Below are 18456 nucleotides of genomic sequence, written 5' to 3'. Positions count from 1 at the left end.
CAGTAATTGATTGGTTGTTTCCTCCAAGTACTCCTCTGTGTTGCATCTAAAAAAATCCCATTGATTTTCATTAAACCAAGTCATCACAACTCAGAGGCTACTCAGCTGTATGTACCTGTACAATGTAGCTTAAATAAGCATGTACACTGTGTTCATCTAACATATTAAAAACAGCAAACAAAGGAAGAAACAAGTTTGGTAATAGGGTGATGTACATCATTTCATGTGTACACACTTGATGTACTTCAGTGAAGAAGGGGTCAAGTTTTTATTGCAAAGTTGGGTAAATGGTCAGCAGTTACAGTTTCAACTAAGTTGGTGCATTTTCTTCCACCGTCATGTAACTTTTCCATTATATTTCACTGATTTCATTTTTTTTCCCTACCAATAATACACTCTCATATTCTGGTAAAGAACTTTTTTTAAACCAGTTTACTTGCAAGTTATGTTGGTTGACTGCGTACATTCATTCATTCAGAAAAAATGTATTTTGATTGTAATTTATATGGGTCCTTTTAGTAGTTCACATACCAAACATGCCAAATGATTTGTAACTTTCTACTGTCCTTTACATTATTCTGGTTTATGATACACAACCAAATGGTTACAAATTGTCAGCTGCTTTGATAGTGCTTATCAGAATTTTCGTGGTATCGATCTTAAGAATATGTCATTGAACTTTATGGATATGATTTCTTGTGCAAACAAAGTGTGATGTTTATCACAAGGGTATGCTATCAAAGACTCTTGAGAATAAATTCATTATGTGGTTTAACTAAGACTGCTGAATATCATTGTTAATATTTAACATTATTAATTAAACACAAAAATGCAAGCAGAAGTAGTTTACTGGTCAACTTAAAGGTAGGGGATACCTTTTACAGACCTCCCAAAATGCAGCAAAACATTAAATATGAACCTCAGGAGACTTGCTTAGGCCAGTGCTTAGAAATTTGGAAGTCAACAGTTATCTAAAATTTGAATAATGCACAAAACTCAACTACTCAGTAGTTCTGTGTGTCAGCCACACTTAAGCTTTTTTGTTGCATTCTTCTGTATTTGTGATCTATAAACACAAATCTAAAAGTACAAGAGCTGATGTAATAACATATAGAGTGTGTGGCAAGAATGTATATAGAAATGTTTGTAAGTGTTGATGAACTTTCTTCACAAAATATACATGATGGACACACATGCAGTACATGGGTCTGCAAAGGTAGCCTAGTAATGTACTGGAATTTACGGTGAGCCCCGAAAACAATTCAATTCAAAATCTAACGGTCAAAAAAATATACTAAATGTTACCTTCCACTTTCAATACTTTATGGGAGTTTCTAAAATGATACTCTCTTCAACATACCACTATATTTATACAACTCTTCATCTAAGACGTGCAAATGGGATTCCCTACCTTTAAAATCTAATGCACACTCCTTGCATGTGAGCGTGCATGTGAGCTACATTTACTTAAATGGGTAGCAATATTTTGGTTCACTTTCAATATACATGTAATGAGCATGAATGTACACACATTGGAAATGTGCTGTGAAAATGGTACTGTAAAACATGATATTCTAGCGGCGTGAAATTCCTGCAAATTGGAGGCGACGGCCTTTTTCACGGCATGAAATTTTCGTGAAGTGCCTCTGGCATTCAATGCATAAAGTGTAGACGAGTGCCTTCATGTTTTAATTTTGCAAATCTTAGCTCTCGCGAAATTCATGAAATTAAAATGCACACAAACATTCCTTGTTTTACAGTGATTTCAACCTCCGATCCCCCCCCCCCCCCCCCCCGAGAGAGAGAAAAAAAAAAAAGTACTTTAAAACAGAGAATTCTTCAAACATGTCTGGACAAGAAACATGAAGAAATAAATCATCTTTTTACTAAGTCTGCGTGTTCATGTACATGCCAGCTATATATATGTCCTGGTACACTGTACATACTAATGTCGTGTCTAACATATGCACAGTATACATGTACCTACCTAATTAGAATTCTCTAATATTATGTGCAGGAGTATTATGATTGTTAATACTGTAAGACCAGAAATTTGTGCGTGCATGAAACATGAATTAGCCAAGCCAAGATTTGCGATTGTAAAATGCACACGAATGTACTTGTCTACACACAACCCACAATAAATTGAATTTTTGAAATTTCAAGTTTCATGCCACGAAATAAGCCGTCGGCTCCAATTCGCAGAAGTTTTGTGCTGTGAATGTTTTTGGTTTTACTGTACTCAGGTTTATGCTATCATCTTACAAATAATCCTTATTATCCTATTTATCATTTAATACCTAAATAATGTGTAGAAATTTACACATAATGTCTTTGTCTTGTCTTTTCATGAGTCAGAAGGTTATTCAAATTCTATGTTTAAAGGGATGGTACAGTATTGGTGGAGATGAGATTTGGCTTTTAACTTTTTGCGAGATACCAAGAAAACACTTCTGATATAGTACAGAGCTTACCATTTTAAGAGGAATTCAAAGTTTATTTGATGAAAATCGGGTTTGGAATGACTGAAACTTCCAAAAACAAAGTAAAACAAAGCGATCGTAATAAAGTGTGGGTCCCACACTTTATTGGAATCGCTCTTTTGTGCATATCTCAGACATTTCAAAACCAATTTTCATCAAATAAACGTTGAATTCCTCATAGAATTGCATGCTCTTTCATGTTTTAGAAGAGGTTTCTGATTATCTCACCAAAAAATGTTAGAAACCTGAAATTAGGTCTCAACCAAAACTATTCGATCCCTTTAATGTACATTGTACATGGTGTACATATGCATTGACCGAATACATGTCTGGTATAAACTACTCAGTATGCTGTTTAATGTTACTGTTGCATTGCAGCTATCAGGTATATTTCCCTTATCCTCTCACAAAGAGGTAGATGAAATGCAGCACCAAGCACTGTAAATGCTGGTAGAATATGTGGTATTTGATGATCGTTCAATGATAAATACAGTATCATTGGTGAAAAATGAGTAACATGGTGCTTTATACACATCGTGATTTTGAGCAATCTTTATGTTCTAGCACCAGCTTTTTTTTTTGTTTTTGTTTTTGTTTTTTTAAACTTTGATACTGTACATTGTACATTTAAATATGTGTGCATGTATAAACAGGTAGAGGAAACGTGTGGTTATACTGCGATCATCCGATAGGGAGTGAATTCTTCAGACACAGTTTGGCATCTGATCTGCATGCTTCTAAATGATTCTAGTGCCACTGATATTAGGATATTGTGCTGATGATTCTATTTAGCAAGGCACCACATTATTTGACTACTTTTGACCTGCTGCTGGCATTGTGCTTAAAATTGCAAGTCCAGAACACTGTCATCTTTCAGATGTATGTGACTGCCCCAACCTCATATATTTGCAGGATGTAATATTGTTTTACCTTTCTTGAAGGAAACCAAAACCCAAAGAAAAATTTCATTTTCAAAATACATGTTTCATGAAAATAACACATTCCATCAACTTGATACTGAAATATGTCAAGGGTAGCAATTATTCCCCCTGCTTTCTGAAAGCACTTAGTCAAGTGCTCTTTCATTATGCTAAAAAAGTGATTTTTTGTCATATTCCCTTTATATTTTCTTTATTGTTGTCCACACATGACATCATAACCTCTAGCAGTTTCCTCACCCAGTTGTTTCCGACACCAAAACTTTAAAAGTTCATAACTTTTGCATCAAACCTTACTGATGTGTTCTACTGTTGTTGCTGCTTTCACTCAATCCACATATTTCTTTGGTTTGGGTTTCCTTTAATAGCCAACTCAATGATGCTATTAAAATATATTTCACTCTCAAATGGTCTAATGATGCAGGTAGTCCAGGGAAAACCTACATTCACGCCTTCTCAGGATCCTCATAGAACCCATGTGTAGCATTTCATCTGGTTAACCTGTTGAGGACGGTTTTGATTTGCTACAACAGGCATTTCCCATAAAAATTCTGCCCGAGTGTACTCGGGACTCATCCTCAACGGGTTAAAACAATTTTTGTTTCTTTCCCTCCCACTCTGCCAGAATCGACAGCATGGCGTCGAGGAAGCGCTTCGAGCACAGCAATGGCTCGGCGACCACCGCCTCAGAGTCGGAGTCAGAGAGTCGCCTTGACGACGGGAGGCTGGACTCCGTGGGTAGCGACTTTGGCCTGGAGGAGGCGGTGTTCTCACCCAAGCTGACGGAAGGCTCCGCAAAGAGTGCAGCAGCCAAGGCAAAGAGGAGGTTATCTAGTCGTCTGTCGTCTGAAAGCAGAGGTAAGGTCAAAGGTCACAAGTTTATGGCATTTTCTTTTTCTTCCTAAGACATTATCTACAAGTATACAAAGTGTAGCAAAAAAAAAAAAAAAATCTGCTGAGAACTGCTTTATATCCAATAGTGGCAAGCCAGTGGAGTAATATGGGGCCATAAGGGGCCTGAGCTTTCGATCCTAGTAGCAAAATCTACATCAGAGGCAAAATGTATTTACCAAGCTCATACTTTTCGTGCAGTGCCATGTAATAGTGTCATTGGTACTCAAAAAGCAACAAAAAAAAGCATTGTTACCCTTGAAAAAAAAAAACTCTACTCCAGGTGTAGTATTGTTTGGAACTTGATAAGCAAACTGTATATTACTGGTTAGTGCTGCAGTTCCATGCATCAATTTTGAGATCCTAATTCACCCTTAAAAGTAAAACTTGATAGTTTCTAAATGCCTCCAGATACTGTAGATTTTTGCTCTATTTCAAGTGGTTGAAGATATATTTTTAGCCCTTCTGAGAACTGTGTTTTAGCTTTAATAGGCCAAAGATGATGGCAGTGCTTTGCATGATGGTGTTCTTTGCAAACTCAAAGCATCATGCAATTTCACATGTCATGACATTACAAAGTGTCTGTCTTCCTCTGTCTTGGTTATGGTGAGACTGTGTTTGCTTCATGTTGACATAGAGATGTAACATTGTTGAAGGAGAATGAATTTTTTTCATGTCATAGATTTGGAATCCCACAATGCTTTGCAAATGAGAGCTCTTGTGGTAAACATGTTTGTTTTTTTTTTTTTTTAATGAAAAGCTCTTCAATGACTATATGTTTAATATTTCTGTATTTTCAGCGTATGTTGTTCTGTCCATGAATTTCTTTGCAGTATTCATCATTGAAATCAAATTTGTGACGTGTTCTTTTTTTTCTGCTATTAAAATATTAAGCACACCTCATGCACAGTAAGTCAATCTTGACCACATTCCAGCAGTAGAAATAACTTTATGTCAGAATAGCTTTAATCAGATTTTCCACCCAAACTGCTGCAACACAAAGAAGTTTATATTACACGCGACTTTTGAAGAGTGTTTTTTTTTTTTTAATCGTATGATATGGCATAACGAATATGGTAGAAGTTACTCAGAGCCTGTCCCCCCCCCCCCCCCCCATTCCCCATCCTTGGTGTCTTTATCAATTTGATGTTATGATCTGACCATAACTCAATCATTTAGACTCATTGGGCCTCTAGAATTCTCATGTCAAAACCTTCCACTACACGTTGCAGTCGGGCACTCGTACTTTGAAAGTCGCAACGTGCACTCGGTATCGGTGGCGGTAATTTGCGTACGGAGCCAACGACCAGCGTCTCATGGCTCTTTGTTATTTTCCATTGCCACTTTGCCCATCAAAATGAAATCAGTTGATGTGAAGGAGCCATTAGAGTAATGCTCAGTGACTGTTTTCTCATTGGAAGCCCATTCTGTTGTTTGTCTGGTATTCAAACTCAGAGCAGGATCTGCATAATACATAGACAAGGCTGAAAAATTGGCACCATTATCGGCTAATTACTGATATTTTAAGAATTCTAATAATTCTACTATCCCAAGTTCTAATAATATTATAATCTAATACACTGCAATAGATTTTCAATAAATAATAGTATGAGATAAAAATATAAGTTAAAAAAAGATATATAATTGGCAATGACAGCTTTGATAAAAACAACATCATCAGCAACAATGATTAATGCTTGAATTATTGATTTTGTTACTATATTATATGGGGCTAACTGTTAAACCCATCAATTCTCCATGCAAGTACTTGGTCACCTTTAGTGAAGATTGCCATATTGTTCTAAAACTGCAACTTGTCCTAATCATGGCACAGAGATGCAGGAATCCTTCATTAGAAGCTAAATCAGTATTTTCAGTCAAGTTCTGGATACCATGAACTTTGTAGGAAGTAGCTCTCACTGCCAAGATACTAGTACTTCATGAACAACGCACAGAGGTACATGTAGTGGCATTGTAGATGATACAAAGTCAGAATATCTAGACCATGGTGATATGTTTGTATTAAACATATAAAGGAAAATATGATGTGTGATCTGAAAATGGCTGCAAAGGGGGCATGTTCAATATCGACCTGGAAATGTCACTGATATTGCATAATTATGTGCCAAAAAATATAGGTAAATTCTGCGTAATTTGGATGTGTTGTAACCACAAAAAATAGAAATAATAATGAAAAAGATAGTTCAACATCTGCAAATTTGAAGTGTAAATGATACATGCCTTGCACAGTTTGGTAAAAAGAATGATGTGTCTTTAGGCTAAGTCCAACTTATGCAAAACTCAACTTTCAAAGTCTTGCATTTTGTAGTTCCTGTTGACATAGATATGCTAGCCTTACTTTCAGCCTTTTATGTGGCTTCAGTCTCCCATATTTTGTCTGTATTATTTCATTTTTCATCTTTGATTGTGACCTTTGAATGGAAACTATTTTTCTGAAGCCTTAGGTAGGAGAATTTGTTATAAATATCTATGTGCAATTTATTTCCCAAAAACACAAAAGAAATGGAAAAAAAAAAGATCCACAAATTCTTACATATGTCATAAATAGGCATGTTTCTCCTGAATTTGACAAATATGATACATGTATATTCTTACAGGAGAAGAAGATGGAGAGATAGATAGACAGCTGAAGGGCTAGAGAAAGAGAAAGATACACTGAAAGTGTACCAATACCCTGGAAATCAAATTTGTGTCCAACTAAAATACACAAAAATAGCCATAATTCACCTGTGATAGCCCCTGAAAGTATAACACTTCATAAGTAAGATCATATCTCTATTGGCATTTGTGCTCTGTAAGCACCGGTACTGAAGGGTGCGTGTTGTAGCTATACGCATACATTTTTACAAATGATATTGAGATTCCATGTTGATCGGTGATTGTGCGCGCATTGCATATCACTGTTGTTCAAGACTTTAAAAAAAAAAAAAAAATTTCGAAAATCCGCAATCGTTTGACTAAAAGAATCGGGTGTTCGACTAGTCTATTTGAAGTCATGTTTGTTTTTGTATACTTCTTAAAACTTACATTTTAAACCCCAATAAACAGAAATCAGAGTGACAAAAAGTTCTAATATTTTGCAGAGGGCATTTCTCAAGGAAATTCTACAAACATAGCAAACATAACACTCAGGGTATTGGAACATATTGTAATTAAAAAGAGAGATAGGGAGAGTAATAGAAAGGAAGACAGAGAAAAGAAAAGAGAATAAGGTAGATAAAGGTGTGGAGTAATAGAAAGGGTAGATATGATAATTGACATTGAGAACCAGGAAGACAGAGACTGGGGTGGGGGGGGGGTAGGTCAAAGTTTTTTGTTCAAAAACTGTCACAATAAGAAGATAATCCTGCAGTCACAGAAGGAGGCCCCTCTCCCATTTGAACAAAAATGCTGTATTGGAGACTAGTCCTGAGTATACTTGGGAAGGTGTCTATAGGAAACATAAACAAATAACAAAATCAGCTCATCCTGAACGGAATAATACAGAAATATGAAAAACAACAATAAAAAGGCTTAAAAGAGGTAGGAGAGTAGATTGCATCACCGGACGCTTTTTTTTTTTTTTTGGCTTTGAATTCCGTACTCAGAGGATAAAATTTCGGCTAAAAATAACACCACTTATTCACAGACTCCTGGAAATTACGAATTCAGCCAACTTTTGTCAATTGTTCGCTCCAGTTTTTAGAAAATATGCTTCAAACATACCCCTCTAAAAAAAAGTTGTCTTTTAGCTCGGTCCAAAATCGCATTGTAATACCGGACACGTTCGTATTAATCGACGTCTTTCGCACCATGTCCTTGCACCAGAATCGCAATTCATACCCATGATTCACCGTACACATTCCTACCGAGCGGACGACAAAGAAAAAATCGGCAAATGACGCTCAAATTTTGTATTTTACGGTAAAATGTCTGACATGAACATTTCAAACAGTTCACGCGATGAAATCATGTGAAAAATTGACGTCTGCTTCTAAACTAGCGTTTTTCACATTTTTGTGCCGCATTTTTCACGATTTCGGTCCATACAATGCTCTGTGAGGCTAGTCTATGAAGTCCTGCGCGTATTGAATGTCATCAGTACGCAGAAATGTGCATGTCCGGTAATACCATGGTGTCCGGTTATACTATACCTGTACTGTACACCATAACTTCCTTTCATAACAAAGTCACTGATATTATGCACCCAAAAAAATTCTACCAGCATGATTTAGTGGAAAAGCAGCAACATATTTGTCTTCATCGTTTTTCATGATGAAGGTAAAAAGCCATTTATTCTCAAAGTTAATATACCTCCAGTGTAACATGACCTTTATCATGTAATGTAGCACAATCATGCCAGTCTAACTTCAGTGTATAATGGTTGTTGTATCATTAAAATACCTGTAAGTGTTACCAATGTAAAAAAGAGTTCAATACTGTTGCTTTGTGGGTCCAACAATGTGCTAAATTGGCACAACTAGGGGTCAGTGTTAACCCTTTTTCTTCTCAATGAAAAAAACAGTGTTTTGTGTAGTACATTCAAATTTCAGTATAATCCCTTGGACTGTGTTCATGTACATAATCTCTGTATGTGTTTCAGTGTGAGCTTTGCATTTGAAAAAATATTTCAAGGGTGTGATGACAGAGGTATAGTCACTGTAGTAATGCAGTAGGTGGCTATGAGTGGGCAGGGTATATTTTGGTCTTCTAGTGTAATGCTTGCTATTTGGTCATGTCTGGCTTTTTCATAATTGGAAGAGAATCTATCTTATAGCCCTACACACCAAGCTGGTTCATGTTTGAAGGTCTTTGACAACATGTTTGTTTGTTGTTTGCTTCTTTGACAAGATGTTTGTTTGTTGTTTGTTTACAAATTTATGCATTGTGTATGTAGACTTGCTTCATTCATGTCTATTTTCTATGTGTAGCCCAGACTTTTCATATCTCTTCCATCCTCAGGTACTGCTCTCTTATATTTCCATAAACATGTTTGCTTATAACGTGATACAATCCATCCGGGCTATGCCTGTCAAAACAAGCTAATGCCAAGGCAGCTCATGAATTATCATCCCTTCTGTCAAAAGAACAAGAAAAAAGCAAAAAGCAAAACAAATTGTGATGTTTATGTCTCAGGTTAAAAAAGTAAATGGAATGCTCTCTTTGAGTATGAAAAAATAGTCTGCATCAGTCCGTATTCTGTCTGCACAGTAAAAGACCAGAAGAGTCGACAGGAATATGTTTTTTTTCCCCCTAGATTTTGCTCATTCTGGCTGAATGGAGCTCGCAACTACTGTTCAGCTGGCATGAAAAAGCAAGCTGATTTCCACATGCCCCATTTTTTGCCCTGATTGTGAGTTCTTGTGTGAAAGAACAGGAAAGACTCGAACCGTAATATCCTTTTCTCTCTCAACCTAGATGACCAACCATAGCGCGAACTGTGCTTCTCCTAGCGCATTCTCTTGTAACGGTATATTATAGCTGTGAGAGTGTGTTGTATGTGTGTGTCTGTGTGTAAATTATGTACTGTGTGTCCCCACTCTGTCCTGCTTTGCCTTTCTCTTCCATCTCTCCCTCTCTCTCCCTCTCTCTCTTTCTCTATCTCTCTTGTCGCCCAGGGATAATTGTGCTTGACGTCACTGGCTTTGTAATTGTCATGGCAACCTGACATTCACCTGATGGATTTCTTTTACCTTTCCCTATTCTCTCTCTCTCTATTTTGTCCCCCACTAGCACTGACAGTGTCCCTGATTGTCTCTTACCCCCCCCCCCACCACACACAGACAGACATACACAGACTATCACAGCCAAATTAAAACCTTCTGTGAATATACTGCAAAGATAGATGGGCGTTGTCCAACGTGTATCATATCTAACATTGTGCTCTGTAAAGATGTGTTTGTGTGTGTACATGTGTGCATATATTAAAAGCAACTCTATTTTGATCTTCCTGATACTATACAGGGAAGAATTACAAGAATTTTTAGAAAAATAAACACTATTTTCATTCTCATGATTTTGCATGATTATAGAAATGTTGCCCATTTACAGCACTTTTTGCAAACAGTAACCTACGTGGAAAATTACAGGGTTGATGTTGATAGAACCATTTATATTTTGAGGCCATCACCATTATACAAGAAAGATTCAACAGAGACCGTATCTTAAAGCAACATCTCCTGTAATCTATGGAGCAAGCTACTAAATATTTGTACAGGAGCTTGAGTCACACAACAATGTTGCATACGTACCATAGTTACTAAAAGCTTGTAAATCTCTTGGCCAAACACTAGGGTGTGTGCGTTGGCACGCTAGCAGTAGGATTAAGACATAATCTGTCCATCTTAACATATGTTCTTGTTATATATGTTTCTACAGAGAGGGAATTATGCAAATATTTGCCTGATTGAAATGGGAAATATTTAGAAATAATGCCCTCGTAAAAGTCTATTATCATGCTATGCAATAATATGTGAATATATACTAGAAAAACTTGAAATTTCAATGGAATTTTAACATACATGGTGTATTCTTTCTTGTAGATATTCCAATGTTGAGTTTTTTCTGTTGTCAATGTTGAGGTTCAATTATAGGATCGGAGTTAATGAAAAATTGTAGTGCTTTGTCTTTTAAAATTATAATCAGGTATTTTTTGTTAAGTTGTCAGTGGCAGATCCAGGGACGAACACACCGGGCAGCCCCCCCCCCTTTATTTATTTTTTTTTTGGTAAAAACAAAAGAAATAAAGAGAAAAAATGGGGGAGGGCTGCATGCACCCCCCTTTTATTTTGTAAAGGCGCTCCCTCTTTACGGAATTCCTAGATTCACCCCTAGCTGGTGTATTGGCTTCATACTTATTGAACACAGTAAACAGCTGTAAGTGTGAATGAGTTCAGATGCAACGTCTTAAAGGGGCATTCCAGACGATTTTCATAATTTCACACCATGTAGTAAATAAATCGTCAGCTCGATTTATAGATTCATGGAATTTATTGTGGTCCTTGAGCAGAGAAACCAATAAACTGAAAATCTTAAACAAATTACACTGAACAGTGTTGATGACATCAGAGCCTCACATATTTCAGAAATGTAGCAGTATAATTCATTACAATAAGGCATGCTCAACAAGTTCACCTGTGAAGAATCTATGCATGCCTTCTTCTTTTGTTTTGCTTCCTTGAGCCCCAACTGATGCATTCTTATGGCGAGGCTGCCATGTCATGATCCTTGTTCATTGCAATTTGTTATAAATTTTGAAAACATTCTCATTTCTCATCCCAATCACTATAAATTCTGAAACTCTGTACTCGGTATAACTAATTTATAGTTGTTCAAATGTAAAAGTCTGAAAATCATCCGGAGGTCCCCTTTAACCCTCTGGTTGCCCCGTTATTTTCCTGCACATAGATTTTTGTGTGATATTTTTGCACATTTGGCTTATTGGCACAGAAAGGGTTAAAGTCTTCTTCTGGAAGTGAGATTCCTGACATACTATGTAAAATCGTGTTTAGTTTTGATCAATGTATAGACTAATATTTTTCATATTGTCCCAAAATAGTGTAGTATGCGATCTGTGAGATGATTATTGTGTGGTGTTGTTTTTTCATACTGATAGTTCATTGTGACTGTAGTATGATTACTGTGTGTAACTGAGTAAACCGTACAGCTGTATGTTTATTCTGGGCCATGGCAGATGTATAAGATGCAAAGTAAAAACAATGATTATATGAAAAATAACCCATGTATAAAGATATCTTACCAACTTTTTAGGCGTGCCACCTGTGTGTCCTGATCTCAAGTATTTTCTGCTTTCTGATACCACCATAGGTTCAAGGGAGTCCAGCACTCACATGCTAGCCCACTGGCACATGGACAGCATACAGCAGGACTCCGACAGCTCAGACGACGAGTTCTTTGATGCAAAAGGTGAGCTGTGTGGCCATGGACTAGCTTAAAAGTCTATGAACCCCCCCCCCCCAAAAAAAAAAAAAAACAAACAAAAAAAAAACAAAAAAAACAAAAAACACACAAACAAAAAACAAAACACTTTGCTTCTTAAAAGGTAGCAGTTGTCATTATTTTGTTGTGTTGCTAAGTCAGGCAAGACATTGGAAAGCCTTAGGCAATCTGTGGGGTTGCCATGGGAACCTTTGAGTAAAGTGCATGCATGAGATATGAGATATGTATAAACTGATCCACTTTATTACAGGTCCAAGCAGGTTTCAAATTATATGTTGATTTACCATTCACAGTATCAGTCCTGTGTTTTAGGTACATATATTTTGTTTCAAGCCAATTTTAATGCCTTTGGAGTTTTGTTAGTGAAGTGATAATGATAAAAATAATCATAATTTTTATTCTGTAAGGGTAAGAACAGTGATTCCCTCCATGGTTGATTATCCATGCCAATAGGCATTATGAAGAGCATTTGAGTGTACAGGCGATGAAACATTTCACCAGTGAATGGTTCCCTTGGACCAATCCGAAACAACAACAATAACAACAAACAAAAAATTCCAATTTGCCAAATATCTTCATTTCAATCAACCTAGTGGTGTGGCTTTAGAAACACACTGCCATCTAAATGTCGAACATTCAATATATTATAAAACCAGAAGTTTACGTGGCATGAAATTTTTGTGAATTGCCACTGGCATTCAATGTACAGTGTAGACGAGAACTCTTGTGTGTTTTAATTCATTAATCTTGGCAGCTCGTGAAATTCATGAAAATTTTACGCACACTAAAATTTCTGGTTTTAAGGTATAAATATTTGTTATATTCAAATTGAATTCATTTCACATTCATTGACATTATCCATATCTATTATATTTATTTCACCATATATTATCAGCATTACTCTCCATAAACCTCTCCATCTGTGTTGTAAAATATTTCCAGTGGGAATGGTAATTATAATATAATCATGATTTCGGACTTAAGGTGAAACTGTAATGGGTTTTCTGCATGGATGTCAGTGGATTGGACTAATGAGCACTAGAGCTTCGACCCATCAGTTCTAGGTGGAGTTTTACCGAAGGAAGCGGAAGTACAGTCTTGTTATTAAACGGACAACTCTGCTTTTCACAGTCTGTCGTCTGTGGAAGAAAGATTAGATAGGAACAGGTTAGATTTATCAAATCTGTACAAAATCAGAAAGATCCAGGCATTTATCTTGTTAGCTTGCCTGATATCCAGAAAGACGGGCCATCTTCATTGTGGTAGCATATTTGTTATCTTCAGATTTTCTTTAGTACTTGAAAATGTGAAACTGCATTTTGTGCTGAATTATGTTAGTGTGTATGCGTGTTTTATAAAAGCTGCTGTAAAACCAGCTCAACATTTGCAGCATGAAAGTTTCCTCTCAAATTGCCACTAGCATTCAATGCATTGTGTAGAAAAAAAAAATAGAAACACTTTTGCATGCATTTTGCTTTTGTGAATCTTAGCTCCTCACAAAATTTGCAAAGTTTCATGAATGTGAAAATGTCTAGTTTTACAGTATTTATGCAGGCATGGAAAATATGTATGATCAGAATTAAATTGAAAACACCCCTGTATATTCAAATGCCACACATTGCAAGCTACATATTATGACAAGAGCGGGATCGCTAGTGAACCATTCATTGTACTGTGGCATTTGGCAATTTATGGATCGGTTTGGGCTGGTTTTTGCGTTAGAGCAAAATATGTGAACTTGGCTCATTGGCAACTGATTTGGACGTGTGAACGTGGCACATAAAGAGTTAATTGGGGATCCACTCTACCCTCCCCCTCCTTCAGTTGCTTCACAAAATCACAGTTTCTTACACCCAGCCAGTTGAGAAACTTGGCATCTCTATATGTTGTCAGTGGAGGATCCAGGGAGGACCGCACCGGCCGCACGCCCCCCCCCCCTTTATTTTTTTGTTGAAACCAAAGAAATAAAAAGAGAAAAATGAGGGAGGGGTGCGTGCCCCCTTGAATTTCGTAAACACGCCCCCTCTTCACAGAATGCCTGGATCTGCCCCTGGTTATGTTCAAGGGGAAAGAGTGGGTAAAGATGGGGGAGGAGGGGATGGATGAGAAGGTGAAAGGGATGGGGTGGGGTGGGGGGGGGGGAGGAGATAGGTGCTGCCTCCTGAAGGTAATGAGGCTTGGCATGATGGGGAATAATTTTATTACTTTGACTTTATGAGTAATTTTTGCTTTGCAGTGCAGCTGATTTCATTATGGTGGCTGGCCCTGTGAGCACCGTAATGCAGTGTCCAATAAAGTGGGCCTGTATTGTCAGTATTTTGAAAGGGGGGGGGGGGGTAGGGGCAGCGGAGATGGGGCAGGGGATCAAGGTAATGGATAAAAGGTAGGACTGTTTTTGAATGGGAGTGAAGATTGTCACTGCTCTGGATTTTATGAATAGATGATTTGGTTGATTTGTGTGTGTGATTGGTGTATATCTCAAGCCAGTGTTTGTGTAGTAAGATTGGGTTTTGAAATGTTTGAAATAATATGTATAATTATGTGCCTTGAGCTTGTACATGTATTTATGATTTAGGATTGTGTTGGGCCCATTTCATAAAACTTGTCATCAGTGACAAGTTGTCATAGATGTGACAAGCTACTGAAATCCTTGCATCTGATTGGCTGAGAGCAAATTTGTCATAGAAATGTGGCAGTTGTCACTGATGACAAGTTTTATGAAACGGGTCCCATTGTGTTTGTCTTAATCCATTGTTGTCCCCGCCGAACGAGTTCGAGCAGGGGACTATGAAACGGGCTCCGTACGTGTGTGTGTCCGTGTGTCCGTCCGTCCGTCCGTCCGTGTGTCCGTCCGTCCGTGTGTCCGTGTGTGCGTCCGTGTGTGATCAAAATGTTCAAAATGCTACTCCTTCGCCATTTCTAACCCGATTTTGATTCTGTTTGCTTTATATGATAGCACTACATGGGAGCTTTGAAACTTTTATACAGAATTTCAGTTGTGACCTTTGACCTTGACCTTTGACCTATATTGTACATTTTGCTTCAAAATGCTACTCCTTCGCCATTTCTAACCCGATTTTGATTCCGTTTGCCTTATATGATGGCACTAGGTGAGGGCTTCAAAACTGCTACACAGAATTTTGACCTTTGACTTCTTTGACCTTTGACCTTGATTTTTGACCTATATTGTACATTGCCTACAAAATGCTACTCCTTCGCCATTTGTAACCCGATTTTGATTCCGTTTGCTTTATGTGATGGCACTAGGTGAGGGCTTCAAAACTTCTACACAGAATTTTGACCTTTGACTTCTTTGACCTTTGACCTTGATTTTTGACCTGTATTGTACATTTTCCTACCAAATGCTACTCCCTCGCCATTTCTAACCCGATTTCGATTCCGTTTGCTTTATGTGATGGCACTAGGTGAGGGCTTCAAAAGTTCTACACAGAATTTTGACCTTTGACTTCTTTGACCTTTGACCTTGATTTTTTTACCTATATTGTACATTGGCTACAAAATGCTACTCCTTCGCCATTTCTAACCCGATTTCGATTCCGTTTGCTTTATGTGATGGCACTAGGTGAGGGCTTCAAAACTTCTACATAGAATTTTGACCTTTGACCTCTTTGACCTTTGACCTTCGTCTTTTTACCTATATTTTTTGCTACATTTTGCTACTGAATGCTACTTCCGGCGGGGACATATATTACGCACCGCGTAATTTCTACTTTTCCTTGTTAGTAATAGGATTCTAAATTCACTGAGATAAACATCTGTGATAAAATCATTCATGTAATACGAAGTAGTGGTGCCTGTCAGCACATCCATCTGACTGCAAGCCTGGTATTTGGCAAAATCAAATTTTAAGAAATAGAAAAAGTTTGTTAATGGGGTAAATCCAAAACAATGAAATAGAACCTCCCCAAGTGTTAATTGACAGACCATTCTGGTTACCTGGTCTATGCAAAATCTTTCTTTGCTTGAATATGATTGATTAATTTCATAAATTATTGTGTCAGGCACACTTACACAATGTCATATTTGTTTAAAACAAATAAAGTGCCTAACCAACTGAGAAAAAAGGACTTTAGGTCATTCGTACCAACGTGCACATACGCCATCTCCAAACTGGCTTATAGTATTCACATAGATTGATAATCAACCGATCACTTTCATTTTGTAAGCAGAGAAAAATATCTTAACTTGTGCTCCAGATGGCCGTAAAGTCTTGTAGATATAGGTCATGCTTCATAGAATGCAGAACCTTCTCCTGCTTTAAAAGTTTCTAGAACACAACACAGATGATTGGCTCCTGTTTAGCATTCTGCACAACCGTGAAACATCCGTTATGGATTTTTTTTTTTTTTTTTAAATCCTCGATGGACAGAAATATGAACACATTGTGCATCTGTGCACGCCAAGTGGTTCGGTTTCTGTGGTGTGTGCCATGGCAGGGTAGATTACGTGACGCCGGCACGGTGTGCGCCCGGTGCGAAAATGGCAGCTGCTTGACGGGTTTAATTGCCTGTGATCAGCAATACCACCGGGCTTTGGAGGAAGACAGTTGGTTTATAGAATATGAAACCAAAGTCATTAGTTCTGTCTGCGTTGTTCTGACAATATCCGGCTTTTGAAACTGTGTCATTTCATTACAATGACTGACATAAAATATTAAACCCCTCAAGCTGTTAAAAAGACTGGGGGGGGATATCTTGTGATTTGAGTACACATAATGATGAGTGTTTATATTTGATATGCCATCAGGTGTTATTGTAAGATTTTCTGTAGGTATGTAATATTGACTTCATACAGAATGGAGGAGTATTGAATTGAATTTAAATTCAAATGTAATTGATATGGTTTGTTGACTGAAAATAGCAGCCCAGGGGCTGAAATGCATTAAGTTTACAATATAAACATGAAAGTACAATGTATGTATTTGTTTGTCTGTCTGCTCCCAAGGAAGACAAAAGCCAAGATCCTACAGTGCATTTACTGTTAACGCATTCATGGGGTTAGGAAACCACTGCAAAAATTTGCATAAATAAGATGAATATGAATTTAAAGGATTGTACTCAAATCTAACATTCTCATTACAGAAAGAAAGTTTTGGGCAGTGTGAATCACTGCTTAGGGAAGTAGAGCTCAGCATGTAGCCCCAAACCCCACAACAACTGGAAGGGAACCCCCAGAAAAGTTTTAAAAAGTTGATATCAAACATTTTGTATGAATAGTTGTATTTGTTGTGTCTTGTGCTGATTTTATCCACATGTTTTTCTTTATCTAGAGTCTCCAGTGTCTGTACACTTCAAACTTGATGAATCCGATTCCAGTTCTGATAATTTTGAAGGAAAGTGCATCTTAACCACCATATATGTATATTATATTCACACATATTTGAAGTTAAATACTCATCAGCATCACTTTCTCGAGTTTCATCTTTTCTTTTTATGGGTTTTGTTTTGTTTCCATCGAGAGTAATCTTTTAACATCCCTAACTTCTCAGCTACTGGTCACTAAATGAGTATTGGTTGGCATTGCAGTTGGTCATACCACTGGGTGTCATGCAATTTCATCTGTGTTGGGCGATTAAAGGATACCATAGCACATCTTTAGCTCACTGTAATGGTGCCATCTTTGCCACTTTCAATCCACAATGTATGTATTTTGATATTTGATGTCCAACACTCAAATGATCTTTTGCTCACTCTCTATGACAGGGCCACCATGAATTGTGGCTTGATTCATAGTAACAATGACCACTTTTGTGTGAAGTGTGGAGTTTTTTGATGACCTGAAACTACTGATTCTTCAAACTTATCAAAGAAATTTTCTTTTTCTTGTGGATGCTCTGTAACAGATTTATATCCATGCACTGACGGATTCAATACATAAAAGTGTAATGTCGCAATACATTAAGGGAAAAACATCACTTTCTTCTAATTCTTCTGTTAAGACCATTCAGCCAGTTTCCATAAGGTTAAAACAAATATTTACAAATTTTGTGACTTTCATTCAACTTGTTAAATTTTTGCTTACAGTGCGTGGCCAGGATAGCATGTCTACTACAAATCAGAGATAAATGACATTACATATTGTAAGATGTGAAATTATAGGAGTGAATGACATGGTTAAAGACTTCAATACTAATTCCAGAAAGTAGATGATGCACACTGTGCTGT

The 18456-nt window shown here is 37.2% G+C and overlaps 1 protein-coding gene across 1 annotated transcript in view; it reads left to right on the top strand.

Annotated features, from left to right (window-relative positions):
* Window positions 1-18456, top strand: part of LOC140227515 (protein retinal degeneration B-like) — a 58254-nt gene that overhangs the window by 12698 nt on the left and 27100 nt on the right. Inside the window, exons 6-7 of the mRNA XM_072307916.1 lie at window positions 4047-4279; window positions 12140-12238. Coding sequence (XP_072164017.1) covers window positions 4047-4279; window positions 12140-12238 — 332 coding nt within the window. The remainder of the gene's footprint in view (window positions 1-4046; window positions 4280-12139; window positions 12239-18456) is intronic.

This window comes from Diadema setosum, chromosome 4, assembly GCF_964275005.1.
Source record: "Diadema setosum chromosome 4, eeDiaSeto1, whole genome shotgun sequence".
Classification (NCBI taxonomy): Eukaryota; Metazoa; Echinodermata; class Echinoidea; order Diadematoida; family Diadematidae; genus Diadema; species Diadema setosum.
This window is presented reverse-complemented; position numbering and strand designations above follow the sequence as displayed.